Source organism: Mytilus californianus, unplaced genomic scaffold, assembly GCF_021869535.1.
Source record: "Mytilus californianus isolate M0D057914Y unplaced genomic scaffold, xbMytCali1.0.p SCAF_4, whole genome shotgun sequence".
In the NCBI taxonomy this organism is placed as follows: domain Eukaryota; kingdom Metazoa; phylum Mollusca; class Bivalvia; order Mytilida; family Mytilidae; genus Mytilus; species Mytilus californianus.
The window spans coordinates 27,864,865-27,880,317 of record NW_026262690.1 but is presented as its reverse complement, the minus strand read 5'-3'; the positions used below and the strand labels follow the sequence as shown (position 1 = coordinate 27,880,317).

Below are 15,453 nucleotides of genomic sequence, written 5' to 3'. Positions count from 1 at the left end.
TAACATTCTTAAAATCTTTATTATTGTAGGTATAACATATTTCCTTAAACGTATATTATTAATCTAAAAAAACATACTGTTCTCAATAGACTGAAAATAAACTAACATGTATACACTTTCGCCATTGTTATGCATTACAAAATTTTATAGCTCATTTCTTAATTGTTATAATTAATTTAAACAAGAAATTTAATAATAGTAAAAAGGTATTAACAAAATACTGAACTCCAAGGTAATTTTTAAGAGGAAGTTTATAAAACCTGACAAAAAATAGAATCTACTTCTATTAAAACTTAATATATTTAGTTGTTACAAGTCAATAATTAAGCTACAATATATTCAAAAATATTATCCCAAAATCACACATATTTGTTTTCATAAAAATAAAATCTGTACACAAACTTAAAAAAAAACTTCAGTAATTTTGCCAGGTAAACTTTGAAACACCTCTTGATTATCTCTTTGTGTGAGGCTCTTAAGTGTGTATAATAGTTACAGTTACTGGGAATATAAAGAGATTATTTTAAACACTTCTTAATTTATTCATGCAGCCTCTTCCCTTTTGCAGCATCATTTTTGTCCTTAACATTGCGTAAATTAAACAAAGCCTCAGTTAATTGAGTTTTGATTTTTATCCTACTCTCTGGTGTAGAACCATGAACACATTCATGCAATAAGTGTGGTAGGTCCCAGTCATCTTTTGCATAGTTTGGCATGTCATGTAGAAGACCTCCCATTAAACCAAGAGATGGTTCATTTGCATATTCAGAAAGGATATTTCGGCATGCTGCAAAGTAGTTGTGATCAGAGTTTACATGTGTACACAAATCGTCAGGAGAAAATGTTAAACAGTTCTTTCCATTACAGTCATCAAATGAACTTTGGTGCAGTTCATTCCAGTCTTTTCTTGGTTTTGCTGTAAAAAGAAATGAAGGTTATTAATTAAGATGATACTTACTCTATTAGCTATTTATTGTCATCCGATGTTAAAAATAAGTTTTTTTGTTTTGTGTCATACAGTTATACTAGTTTAAGACCTAATTTGTGTGACAGCTGACCATCTAAATTCCTAGATACATGCTTGTTTGACATTCTACTATAAAACAATGTTTTATATAATTTTCTTCCAACAAAATTTTAAAAAACAAGGATTTGACAAACAAGTCTTTTTATTGAGCACTTATATGAACAATTTTGTATTAAATTGTTTCCAACATTGTGATATATATTCAATTCAGGGCACTGAAGTTTAATGAATTTTTTTTTGTTCTGCAAGTATTCAGTATCTGTAAGAGGGGTTGATTCTGAGTTAAATTAATTATCAAAATAAAATCATCCCAATAATATATATACACATTTCAAATTCATATAAACATGTTGCAAATAAAAAAAAAATTTAAATTGAAATTAGTAGGAGTTGAGCTTATAAAGGGTGTAATGTGTAAGAAATCAAAGTAATTGAGTGCTGGAAAAGCAGATTATGTCTATTAAATTTATCTGTGACTTTTAGAATTCCATCCTTATGTGATGAAATAACTTCTGGTAAAAGACTATATTGATCAAATTCAAATAATAAACTCCATAATGAAAAACCTTTACCAAATGGATATTAACAATTTAAATTTTTTAATTTAACCTTTTATCTAATGATGCAAATTTTTTTTTTTTTTTAAATTCGAACGTTAACTTATTTACCCCTTTTTAAACATGTACAGGATTAGATTCTTAATCACATGTCATGAAATAATGCAATAGCAAGTTATATCGTTAAGGCGATTGTTAGTATTATTAAACATCTTTTTAAAGTTCCTTGAAAAAAACGCAAAAATAGATAGAAATGGTCTTTTAAAAGCACATTACTCCTGTCAGGAGTCCGTTGTCAATTTCAACCCTACCACTAAGTAGTAGATCTTGTGTTACTGACCATTTTTGCTGTTAAAAGCTTCTTCTTTATCTATTATGATAATGTTTTTAAGGTAGCAGTTAGAATCAACAATAACGTAATGGCAATAACTCTTAAAAGAAGTCAATTGAAAATATCAATTATGTTAACTTGTTTACAGATCTTCATTTTTTCCTGTTAACAGTTTTTCTCAAGTTATAATAATTTTAAAGAAAATAGAAAACAAAAGCCATATGGATAAATATAGGTTTTTTTAGGGGCAATAACTCCTACAGGAAGTGGGAATGATCTTATGTTTTAGAATGGCCAACAGTTCCTGCTCCATAAGTGATACCTATCCTGTTACTAATGCTGACAAGCCATTTAAGCTGATAAGTTTAAACTTAATATTCCAAAGGGGGATTTTCTACAGAAAAGTTTGGACTGAGAGTGTCAATATGCAAATGAATCAATGGGCCTAAGGATTGTTTGTCTAAGAATGTTATAAATAATGATAATTGTCTGGTTATTATTACACATTTCAGTTAAAAAAAAACCAGCTTAACCTGGAAGGTCAATACTACATGAAGTACTGACAAATAATTGGGTCATTAAAAAGATATGGAAACATCCCTTAACAAAAATCACCCTTGGTTATAATCTCAGGTCAGATATGAAATTCTCGTTTGATACTGTAATAGGTAAGGAAAATGGAGAGTATTAATCAATGTAAACCTTATACATACTTCTGGCAATAGCCTCTCTGTCAACAACTATAATATCTTCCAAATCTATAACTGTTACTTTTCCTGAACTATCAACAACTAAATTTTCAAGGCTTAAATCTGTCCAGTACAACACAAATTGGTTCCCTTCATTATTTAGTTTATCAGCTATCTTCATTATCTGATATGCAATATCAGCCTGAAATATATGGCAAACTATAGCTTAAAACAAGGAAATGTTGCCTTCATTAGCATCTCAAGAGCTTTTTTTCTTGAAAGAAGATGTATAGTAAAATTTCTAAATGTGTTAACAATGAAAAACAATATTTCCATCAAATTACACCTGATTCTACTTCATACACCAAGTCTGACTAAAGAATTTTATTTTAGTGGTTGGACATGGTAACAAGTGTATGTTCATTTCAATAAAAAATTATAACAAGAATGTATACTTTTTTTTTTTGGTTGTATTTCAAAATACTGATTGACCAATATAATGTCACCTCAAAAAGTAATCAATTTCTATAAATGATAACAGTTGTTTTATTCAACAAAGCCTGTTTTTTCCATCTATAATCTGACTTAAATATGACTTGTAGAATCATTTCAATTGATATTTTTTGCAAAATCCAAGGAACTTATTCACACAGGTTGAATTAGAACTATGTATCTTTCACATTGCTTCATTTTAAAATACAATGTGGATTTTGATGATGGCAAGTTATTTGAATTTGACATATTCCTCTCATTTTCAATTGACACTAACATCTCAGTTATTTATTGGTGTTGAGGCTCCTGTGTTCCAGATCACCTTCCTTTATTTTCTGAATATAAAACTTAAACTGACATCTAAGAAATATTGACTTCAAAGGATTTTTTCATCAATCAAATTTTATTAAAGTTGAAGTTTGTTCCAAAACTAAATTTCAAATTCAAAACTAAATTTCAAATTCAAGCATGCACTTATAAAGTCAAGTACTCACATGGAAGAAAATAATTTTTATCGTTTAATTACTAACTGGTGTGCAAACATTGAATATGAGGATATAAGATGAGGTTAGGTACCAGTTGACGATATTCAAAGTAGATATACATTGATACATCTTGATATCTATATCATTAAGCTTAATACAAAAATTTATGATAAAAGAGATGATTTTTCATTTCCTATCGTTAATTATCCATTTTTAGATGGTGACGTTCCCTTGTCACCATCTTATGGTGTTTATATATCTCAACTTGTACGATTCGCTCGTGTATGTAACAACGTATTAGATTTTAGCGAGAGAAATTTATGTATTACTGAAAAATTATTACACCAGGGTTTTCGATATCATAAACTAGTCAAAACATTTACTAAATTTTATCATCGGTATAAGGGCATCATTCGTAAATATAACTCAACATGCAGACATCTTATACGTTCGGGTATTTCACATCCAATCTTTTATGGTAATATTCTTTAAAAAGCACAAAAATGTCAGTATTCACCTCAAAAGCTAACAAAACCTTTAAACAGACTTATTAAGAAGGGATATAGTTACGATACTGTTGTCAGGTCATTAAAGATTGCATATTTTGGCTTTAATATTGATTCACTTATAGGGTCTTTGCATCGGAATTAAACATATTTATTCTAAAACCAGTTGTTGGCATGACACAGGTTATGTTCTTCTCATATATTTTATGATGGTATAATATTAAACCCCTAACAGGAGGGATTGTGCCTGATATTCATATGATGAAGACATAATCTTTCAATCAGTTTAATTGAGGTCTGGAGCTGGCATGTCAGTAACTGCTAGTAGTCTGTTGTTATTAATGTATTATTGTCATTTTGTTTATTTTCTTTTGTTTCCTATTCTGATATCGGACTCGGACTTCTCTTAAACTGAGTTTTACTGTGCGTACTGTTGTGCGTTTGTTTTTTCTACATTGGCTAGAGGTATAGGGGAGGGTTGAGATCTCAAAAAACATGTTTAACCCCGCCACATTTTTGCGCCTGTCCCAAGTCAGGAGCCTCTGGCCTTTGTTAGTCTTGTATCATTTTTAATTTTAGTTTCTTGTGTATAATTTGGAGTTTAGTATGACGTCCATTATCACTGAACTAGTATACATATTTGTTAAGGGGCCAGCTGAAGGATGCCTCTGGGTGCGGGAGTTTCTCGCTGCAATGAAGACCCATTGGTGGCCTTCAGCTGTTGTCTGCTCTATGGTCGGGTTGTTGTCTCTTTGACACATTCCCCATTTCCATTCTCAAGTTTATTATATTTCAGAGAAACTTTCCAACTAAATTCCCATAGTCACAGGATGGTTAAAAATGCAAACATGCCATCCTGGAACACTGCACTTATGTAATGGTTAATTTACCCTTTTTTGAAATGTTTCAGAAAAGAAGTTATGTAGTGGTTCTCCTTCGTGGCTGACAGCTATATACCTTCCACATGCACCATAGTACTTTGGAAATGGCCATCCTTCTTCAGCTGGGAATGTCTAGAAATAAAACAATGTTAAATATGCTAAGATAACTACAACAAAGGGCTAGTTAATTCATTTAATAAAAACCTATCATATGCAATTTAATTTAATAACTTTAATGACAAATCGTCATCTGCACTTTAGAAATAAGCAATTTCTTTGCCTCACAACTTTTAAAATAAAATAAATGTCTCTTGTGTAAATTATTTTGCCATAATACAAGGAATGAAACACCAATCACAATTTTTTTATTTCTTTTAATTTTAGAAGATATGATATATATAATAGAAAAACAAAGGATATGGGGTATCCATCCTTGACACGAAATCAGTACATTACAACTGAAATACAAAAAAAGAAACAGAACAGCGCTTTTATTGCAGTTCATCCACTCAAAGTCACAGTGAGGCCTTCAACACGGAGCAAAAAAACTCTCACCTCACTGCAAGTTAGTGACGGCCCCTAGCACCGGTTTGAGCGGAATTATTTGCAAAATAATTTGGATAGACTTTGTAAGATGTTACACCACCAAATTTGGCCCGGTCAATAAGAACATACTGGAAAGTAGTACATATTCAAAACAAAATAGTGCCTATGCAAAGGTGTAAATATCTAGGTAGAATATATTTTGGTAATTTAGGTATCAAATGAAAGGTGAAGGACTGGTGATCCTTGTAGAATATTCAGCAAAATACTTACTCTTGAAAATCAATCAAAGTAAAATCTACTTATCATATTTATTTGAGAAATAATGTGCATTTTCGACTTTTATTATAAGAGAGTTCTTTCAATTAAATTTCAATTAGAAAATATAGTTTAAAAACTTAAAATCAGTACTTTATGTTACTCAAACAGTATACATGGTATACATGGTACATGTATGTTTAGTAAACATATATTCTATCTGCAATTTATATGAAAATATCAAAAACTTATTATAAATCATATTGATACAAAAGATAACTTTGTGTCCATATCATGTTCCTCTAATTCCTTTAAAGTTTTGATTTCTTTAAATACAGAGGAATGGCAGGATTAAATAAAAAGACAATTATTTATCAAAGAATGAAGAATGTAAATAAAACATTGCATGCTTTGTTGGTAAAAACCTCTAGTGTTGGGAATCGGCTGGAAAATTATAATTGACCCATATTAAATAAAGAGCTGCGCCATGAGCGCATGATACGCCTGTCGCTTTTTCAAAGCATAAAGTACCATAACTCCTCAATGTAATATCAGAAATTTATAAAAAACTAAAGGGAGGTTATTTTAATAGATATAAACCAGTCACCAAAGTTTAATAAAAACTGCTCGAAGAACTAATGAATAAAACCCCATTACTTGGAAATGTAAAATTTAAAATTCATAAAAATCAATAGATATAAACAATTCACCAAAGTTTTATGAAAACTGCTCAAAGCATTTTTGAGTTATAATCTGAAAACTGAAAAATCGCCTTTTTTATTGAATAAAACCCCATAACTCGGAAACGTAAAATCTAAAATCCAAAAAAATTGAAAGGGAGCTCACATCAATAGATATAAACAGTTCACCAAAGTTTCATGAAAACTGCTCAAAGCATTTTTGAGTTATTGTCCAACATGTTGACTACAGACGGACAGACGGACGGACAACGGTATACCATAATACGTCCCGTAAACAGGCGTATAAAAATTGAACAGCATGCTCCTCTTCAATTTTTTATTTAAATTTGTTTTTAATTCATGTGCAAATGATGAAGAATTGAGTTATAAATATATATATATATATATATATACACATTTTTCCTGTTATAATACTTATGCATGCCATATACATAGATTGTTTTGAAGTAGAGTGTCCCAAACAGACAGATTTATAAATGCAAAGTACTGCAAACCTGTAAACCCTTTACCTAAAAAGGGAGTATATGTACAATTACAGGGAAGTTTCAAAAGATTTTCCTAAAACAATTACAATTAAGATATGTTTTACCGGTAATTGATTATTGAAAATTACAATCAATTATAGTAAATAAACTATAATCTGTTGAATTTGGATTATAATACATATAATAATAGATACCGGTAATTAGAACATGTAATTTTCCCTTTATGTCATTGTGTCCAAGATTATGTTATATTACCTGAAGCATTAATGGTTCTGCATTTATAAGACCTGTGGCATATATCTGTAATTTATCCCTGGTATATAACATGTTACTGGAAGGTGTTAATTTCTCTTTGTAGTATTTCAGTACTCTTTCTATCAAACTGTACGTTGGACAGGAGAACATGTGATTTATTTTCTCTAAATGTTTTGGTAGTAAAGCTTGTCTTCTGATGTCATCTCCAATGTTTGTGATATGTAAAATCCTGGCAACATCACAACCTTTGGGTCTGTTAGCATCCTTACATATTTTTTCATCCACATTCTCAAATTCTTTATTATGCCCTAATTTTTTAATAATGATTTGTTCTTGGTTATCTAAATGTCTAGCTGTATGTACATTTTTTATGTTAACAATATCTAATAATCTTATTTTTGACCATCCAGTAAAACGAATCCGATCATTTTTCAAGGCTACACAAATACTATGTCCAAAACATGCAGGGCATTTGTCCGTTTCCAGAAATGTGTCTGTATTCAAATGATTTGTGGTTAATGACAAGATTAGATTTCCATAAACATAAACAGACGCAAACATCATAAAAACCATAAAACATTTGATTTTGAATGGAAGTCTTTTAATCTTATTAGCAGTGTCAGAAACAACCATCTTTACATTAGAAAATGACGATTTACTGTTCCCAAACTTACGATTTCTCAAATTATGGGGCAACATGACTCATGTAAAGATATCAAATCTAATTCATTAATTAAAAATCAAATGCTTTTAATTCGTGCATACTGTTTTGATAATTTGGTTAAGCTTCCTCCTGGAATATACTATGTATACTTAATGGTATAATTATTCTTTTTCCATTGTCTTTTTGGTCACCTAAAATGTAAAGAATAGTAATAAATATATAACATATGTAAAAAAAACAACACCAGACACATTATTTCATGTATTTATACATGTTGAAAGTTAATAATAAAATTTGATAGAGGCTACTAGCCTTAACTTTAAAATGTTAAATTTAGTCAATCATATTGAAACTGATAGATTGATTGAATGTTGTATGGTTAATGTCCAGTGGCAAATATCATTAACAATATATACAATTAGTAGGTTCTGATATGTGGATTGATTGGGATAAAGGGTGTTAGTTTCAACTGCATCTGGAAAAAGAATACACACATGTGTGTAAGATGAAGGCAGAAATTTTGCATTGCAACAGGCCAACTATAGATTGGACAATAGAAAGTTGTTGCAAGAGATTTTTAACCTTTATTAAAACTAGCATACCGGTACATCATTGTCAGCTCCCTATCTCCTAACCTAAGCAAGCTATAAACATTTAACACACTATCCCTCCATATCTCCTCTAAATACTAAACTTCAGCAGAAATTGTAGACTGATATAAATGCAAAATCATCCCATTGATACTAAATATACATCATATAGGTAAAGATATCGATTTCAAAGACGTTATCTCAAATTTTTTTTATTAAATTTCCATAATTATAATACATCTTCATATACACGTATTATAGCACTGTTCATGCTGTTCTCCCCTAGACTGTTATAGCACCAGTTTCAAGTTTTCATATTTGAGCTCTGCTCTATTTAACAGAATACTGCGCTATTGTACCAGGCAACCACTGCATTTATTTAAATTTCAATTTCCTATGCTAACTTGTATAATTGCAATCACATGATCACATGCTTTGACCATCTCCTTCATTTCACCTGACGATGTCAAATACCAAGGGACCATTTCAATAATTTAAAGAACAAAATGAAATCAATCTGGATTTCTTTCATATTTTTATTTAAGATAATTAAACAGATGCACAAATTCTGTAAAAAGGGATGAAAAAAAAATCAATGTAAATTATTAAAATTATTCTCAAGCTTGTCTTACAATAAATTTTACAAAATATTTAATGTCCATTAAGGTGGCTGGGGTGTCTTCCTCCATCTTGAATTTTGAAGTAGCAGATAACAGTTGGTCTAGATCTTAATGAAATGTGCAAATTTTGAGAGTAGTATGTAATTCATGTGCAAGACTTTTAATGTTAATATAGAAAATTATGTATTTTATCATATTACGGCTGTATTTTCTAAAAAACACAATATTTTTGTTTGATTCATTTTTTTTCAACTTTGCCATAAAAGGGGATATAACTCAGATAAAGTAATTTTTATGATAGAAATTGTTGGTGAATTTACCTATTTTAATATGTAGCAAGAAAACAAGTCTGGTGACCCCATTTTTTCTTTTTCTTATCTGAAAGCATGTTATAAGAGCTATCTTCTCACATTTTATCTTAAAATTCTATGGTGTAGTTTTCTTCTTATCACACAAAATTGGATTTTCCATGCAGAATCTATACAAAATCTGACAATTTTGCACAACCTGTATTGTGAAAAAAAGTCCGGTGACCCATAATTTTTATTATATTTTGGAAAAAAGCATGATAAAAACTACATTTTGACTAATAAAAAAAAATTATATGAATCTTAATTAAGCACCCCCCCCCTCCCTCCCATCCACCTTAATGACTAAGCTTTTATGAAGCCTGGAAGATTATTTCTTAAACTTGTTTCTGTTGCTTTAAATGCAAAAAATTGTTTGGTTATGTTTATGAATGCAGTTATTTTGTAATTGTTTAAATACAACAGAATGCATTGATTACAAATGTTACATGAACATGGTGATGCAGAAAAGGAAATAGAAATAACAAAATTCTAGGAAGAAAGCTGTCTAGGATAATAATTTATTATTCAATCAAGTTTACAATACATATATTACATGATCATACATGTACCAACTTTTTTTTCAAATGAATAAAACTTGTAATTTTTTGAAACATTAACGCAGGCATGTGAGTGCCATGAAAAAATAGTTTCAATCCAATAAAAATGTGGGTGGGTGGAGTTAATAATTCTATTCTTGGGTTGCTTTTACATAAATTGGAAATATACATTGTACATGACATATGAATGTGTTGTGTGTTGACATCTTTAAAGAACCCAGGATGATGCTGCCATGCAGGAAATTAAACTGTCAATAGCCTGCCCTTAAAAGACATCATAATTCTTTGGTTAGGACTGCATTAATTAATTATAAGGCTGGTCTGTTGGGTCTTTCTAATTAGCAACAAGAAGACCAATTTAGCGTCAAGATGCAACAAGAAAACTTAAGACTCTAGAAATCTTACCATTAATTATTTCAAATAAAAAAATATAGAAACATGCATTAAAATCATGCATTACAGTGTTTTTTTTATATCTATATACATATATTCAACATGTTGAAGTGATTTAAATTTTTCAACATTTCAGTTTCACAGACATGACTGATAGTAAATTGAACATTTGTCAAAGAAAATAGGGAATGTGAATTTTTTGTTATTATCAGGGATAAATACAATGTATAAGATCATATATTTACTGGTTTTATCATAGTATATATGAATCAGTATTTATGTCGAGTCAGTATGGTCGAATACATGCATATGTATCTTCTCTTCAAAGGTTCAAATCAAATTACAAGTCAAAGTTAAGGATAGCTCATAATTTGTAAAATATAAACATATGTTCTAAAACACAAGTAAAAATTAATTGATATCAAACATGAACTTGTATAATAATGCAAAAAAAATGTGTATATTAGTAAGAGAAGCAGTCAAAAGTCAATGTATAAAATTTTATCATTCTTATTGAAAGGCAAAACATGTTATTTAGTGTAAGATATATCATAAATACATGAAATATAACTAGCAGTTAGAATAAACTTTCAAAATGTGTTATGCTTTATTATATTTCCAAATTTACTATTGTATTATTTCTATGCGATAGAAGACTTTCAAATTCGTTCATTTTCATACATTTCCTACTTCAAAATGCTTATGTTATTAAGTCACAGTAAGAACCAATGGTTCAATGACATATAATGTATGCTGATTGACCTCATTGTATCACAATATTACACCTATAGCTATTTGTCTGCCATTACTGGTCACCATAGACGTTCCCGTAAAATTTTGACGTCATAAAAGAAAATGTCTAACACAACAATGCAAAAGTGATTGTTGTAGGATGTCAAAAGTTTAAGTGTCACAGATTCCGCAATAGCAATAAGTTCTATAAAAACAACTAGAGATTATAATTAAAGTCTAAACTAAAAAACCTGTGATCAGTCTCACAAAAATCTTATGACTAAAGTTGATTGTACAAATGTTGTAAGTCATGAACAATTCAGTATATGAATATAGGTGTCAGACCACCAATTCACTCACTCCAATTTAGAGCGTATGTAAAAGTAGCCCTTCCCTGACAAAAATAGTGCTTTTGATGTCATTGTTTACTTAAACTAACCAACAAATTTGCAAAAATGAAACTGTTGATGAAAAAGAAATATTTTAGACCATTTTGAGACAAAATTTACTTGTCCATGAGTTTGCATTAAAAATTGAGGATTAATATGCACTCCATGGTATACTTATTTAAGATAACCAGAAAACCAGGGGTTATTTTTAATAGTAGTTACCTTCGGAACATTGGTATTTTGCTACAAGACTTTAAACCTGGGTTGAAAATTGGCATGCAGAAAGGTGATACATGTACAATTCAGGATATACCTGGCTTCTATGAAGTTGAATTTGGAGGTAAAATATTTAGAAAGCTGTGAAAATTGAAAAATTTGGTTGAAGAGATAGGGATTTTGAATTGGTGGTCTGACACCTTTAAAGCAAAAAGCGGTGAATCACAAAAATCATAAAAACAATTGATTTATATCTTAACTGATCATTTCAAATGCAGGTACCAACATTACAACATTTTTTTAGCAAAAAAAAAAACCACAACAATGTTATGAAGATTTCATGAAATTATTTGATTTTTACCTCATATATTATTGCATCATTCAATGTATTTGGCAGATACCATAGCCTAATGTAAAAACTGCATAAATTCACTCCAATCCCATAAATTGTCTGAAATGAAAATTTTCTACCTGAAATATTGTTGACTTATAGTAAATGAGAAATGTTTCATGACTATAACTGTATTATTGATCAATAAATGACCCATTACTGATAATTGATGAAAAAAAGGGGGGGGGGATATTCTTTAGCACTTCATTACCTTTGATTTCTTACTTAACTCATGGTAAAAGTATGACCCATTACTAATAATTGATGAAAAAAGGGGGGATATTCTTTAGCACTTCATTACCTTTGATGTTTTACTAAACTCATGGTAAAAGTTGTAAAAAGTCTTTAAAGCAGTAGGGCAAACAAGAAAAAATCAACCAAAATTGATCTTGATATTGAAAGTTTATGTTCCTGTAGTCAGAAATTGAATTTCAAGTATTTTCTGTTAAAATTATACAATATAGTCAGTTTAAATTGAGCTGTGAATTTTGAAATACAAGTCACATTTTGACAAAATTGTTTGATAAGATATGATTTTATTTACTACACATTGACCCTGGATTAACAATGATTTAGAATAAAGCAAAGCTAAAGACTTCTGATAAACTTTTATTTCTCTTTAGTTGTCAGTCCACCAATTCACTCACTCCAATTTAGAACGTATGTAAAAGTAGCCCTTCCCTGACAAAAATATTGCTTTTGATGTCATTGTTTACTTAAACTAACCAACAAATTTGCAGATATGAAACTGTTGATGAAAGAGAAATATATTTAGACCAGTTTGAGTCAAAATTTACTTGTCCATGAGTTTGCATTAAAAATTGAGGATTAATGCGCTCCATAGTATATTTATTTAAGATTTCCAGATAACCGGTATCAGGTCCATTCGCTCCCACAACACATTCACACCCTACAAGTTCGCACCCCACACGTTTGCACCTTGGGTCCGTTCACACCCTATTAGTATTCACATACCGGTTGAATAAGAAAATGTTTTATTTATGTATATACATGTGTATCAAAATATTTATATTTTCATGAATAAAATCCGTAAAAACAATGAAGATTTTTAAACAAAAAAATGAATGATAATTATTTTTAACAGTTTGTGACTAGTTTGATAATCTTCTGCCTTCCTTTTACAAGTCTTAGAGACAAATGACTTCATCTTTGATCATCATAAGGATTTTGAATTGGTGGTCTGATATAGTATAGGTGACACTTCCGTACTTACGATCAACTTTAGTATTAAGATTTTTGTGAAACTGATCACTGTACAATTAACACAAAAATCGCTGCATTTCAAATGGTAACAAAATTTGAAACTACATAAAACAACTGTAATTTTAATTTGTGAGACCGTAAGGCTGTTAAGACAAGGCAATACCTTTATAATAGTCAACACTATATCAAAATATGTACAGTGATTGGATTGTGAGAACAAAATGCAAATAATTATCCGAATAAATGTCCAGGAAGCAAGTTGTTTTCGGAAGGCGATGTTTTGGAATGGGGAGAGAAGCTGGTTGTAAAGCTGTCAAATGTAGTGTGTGTAACGTTATACATGTCCTCCTCATAATTAGGAGCACGTAGAAGTCGTTGTGACAAAAAAGGAACAAACAGAAAATAAAACAAGTGAGCATTAAACCTAACTGGAGAGAATCGGCAGGAAAATCCATCAACTGATCTAAATGAAATCCTTTTAACATACAAGCTATTTTTACCGGATCAATTCAAATATGCAATTAGCAATATAAGGTTCTTCCTATGTACATAGGCTACATTAAGTGACAAATATTGCCGGGATCCAAATTTTCAATATTAACACTAAAATGCAATTTGTTTTTTTTTTTTACATTTCTACTATGTTAGACAGTATATATATATATACCCTGGGACATAATAGTATAATAGTCCCAGATATACCCAACGTTTTTTTCCAAAAGATATATATAACTGGGACTCTGGGACTATTATACTAATAGTTAGTATAATTGTCCCAGTATATAATAAAGGCGTTTTTTGTGAAAACATTTGAAATTTCTTCTTTACATAAAATTATCTTATTTTAATTATTGATGTAGTTGCAACAGAGACATATATACATATAACCCTTTCCGGACCTATTATATACAAAAAATTAACCAACATGTGGTTGCCGATGATCTCAGAAGATGATTGGATGAGTTTAAAAGTAATAAAATTTACCAGCTCACTCCCGATGAATCAAAATGTGCTAACATGTGTCAATGAAATTAGGTGTGAATGGAATTGACACTGAACTTTATGGAATGTGAAAGGCACTCGAAGGGGATTTCAGACTCAGTCGTTTATCAAAAATGAAAATTTATTTGATAATCATTAGAGAAACAGATTCTTATATAGTCACTCGTGGGTTATCGGTTTTATCCAATCTAGATAATTAATTCATCAATTTTAACTATCTCGATTGGATAAATCCGATAATCCACTGGTACCAATGTAAGAATCTATATGTATTGCGATCTGGTCTTTCGACCAGATAGCTTTCATGATCTTTCATGTTTAAAAGTAGACAGGTATCGACTGTTAGTTTGGCACTAGAAGCAAGATAAATGATAGACAAGTGTCCATACAGTACGTCATTTTCTTTGCCATCGAAGTCTTCATAAAGTGACACTGAAGACAAAGTCTTGGTATCGACACCACGGTAACACCGTTTGGTATGAGGGAAGTCAAAATCGATTTATGATTTTCTTTTGATAGCAGCCCGGCCTTTGGTTGTCTCTGTTAAATTTATTCACACCTTATTAAAACTTTGGTGGCTAGGAGAATGACCGTTTGGTGTAGATACGTCCAATTCTTACATATATTTTTTTTTCCCCCATTAGCATTGCAGATAAATAGGCATGATAGGTACAGAGAAGGTGCAAAACGCAGCAAAAGGTGTACAGAAATATGCATACATTTACTAACATTTATATACAATACTTAGTTGTTTCAATATAAACGTATATTTTAGCCAGGAGGACCAACATGTTTGCTTACAAACTTTATAAACTTGCATAATCTGTTTAGCTCTGGCTTTTTGTTTTTGTGGCTTATCAGTATCTTTCTAAATATATATTATATTTACACGAGCCAAATAGTATTCATCCACGTGAAATTCCCTACTGTTGTAAAAAAAACGGACGTTCTATCAGATGATGAAATATTCGTCACCCATAAGGCGCAAGAATAGTGCCGTAAAGGCGTTTTAATGCTATCGCATGATTAATTTATGCGACAGCATGAGTAATTATGGAATTGCATTATTGGCGTGTTATGCAATCGCATAATTAATTTCGCCGGAATGAGTCTTT

The 15,453-nt window shown here is 30.3% G+C and overlaps 1 protein-coding gene across 2 annotated transcripts; it reads right to left on the bottom strand.

The window, feature by feature from the left end:
• On the bottom strand, window positions 1-13,639 carry LOC127737852 (divergent protein kinase domain 2A-like). 2 transcript variants are annotated; one of them, XM_052248799.1, is made up of 6 exons: window positions 13,500-13,639; window positions 12,083-12,172; window positions 7,211-8,065; window positions 4,978-5,100; window positions 2,629-2,806; window positions 1-916 (listed from the first exon to the last, which is right to left on the bottom strand). In XM_052248799.1, the coding sequence occupies exons 3-6, from the start codon at window positions 7,907-7,909 to the stop codon at window positions 540-542; spliced, it is 1,377 nt and encodes a 458-aa protein (XP_052104759.1). In that variant the 5' UTR covers window positions 7,910-8,065; window positions 12,083-12,172; window positions 13,500-13,639; the 3' UTR covers window positions 1-539. The 2 variants fall into 2 exon arrangements, with proteins under 2 accessions (XP_052104759.1, XP_052104760.1); XM_052248800.1 differs by lacking the exon at window positions 12,083-12,172 and having other exon boundaries at window positions 13,500-13,626.
• Window positions 13,640-15,453: the final 1,814 nt, after the last annotated feature.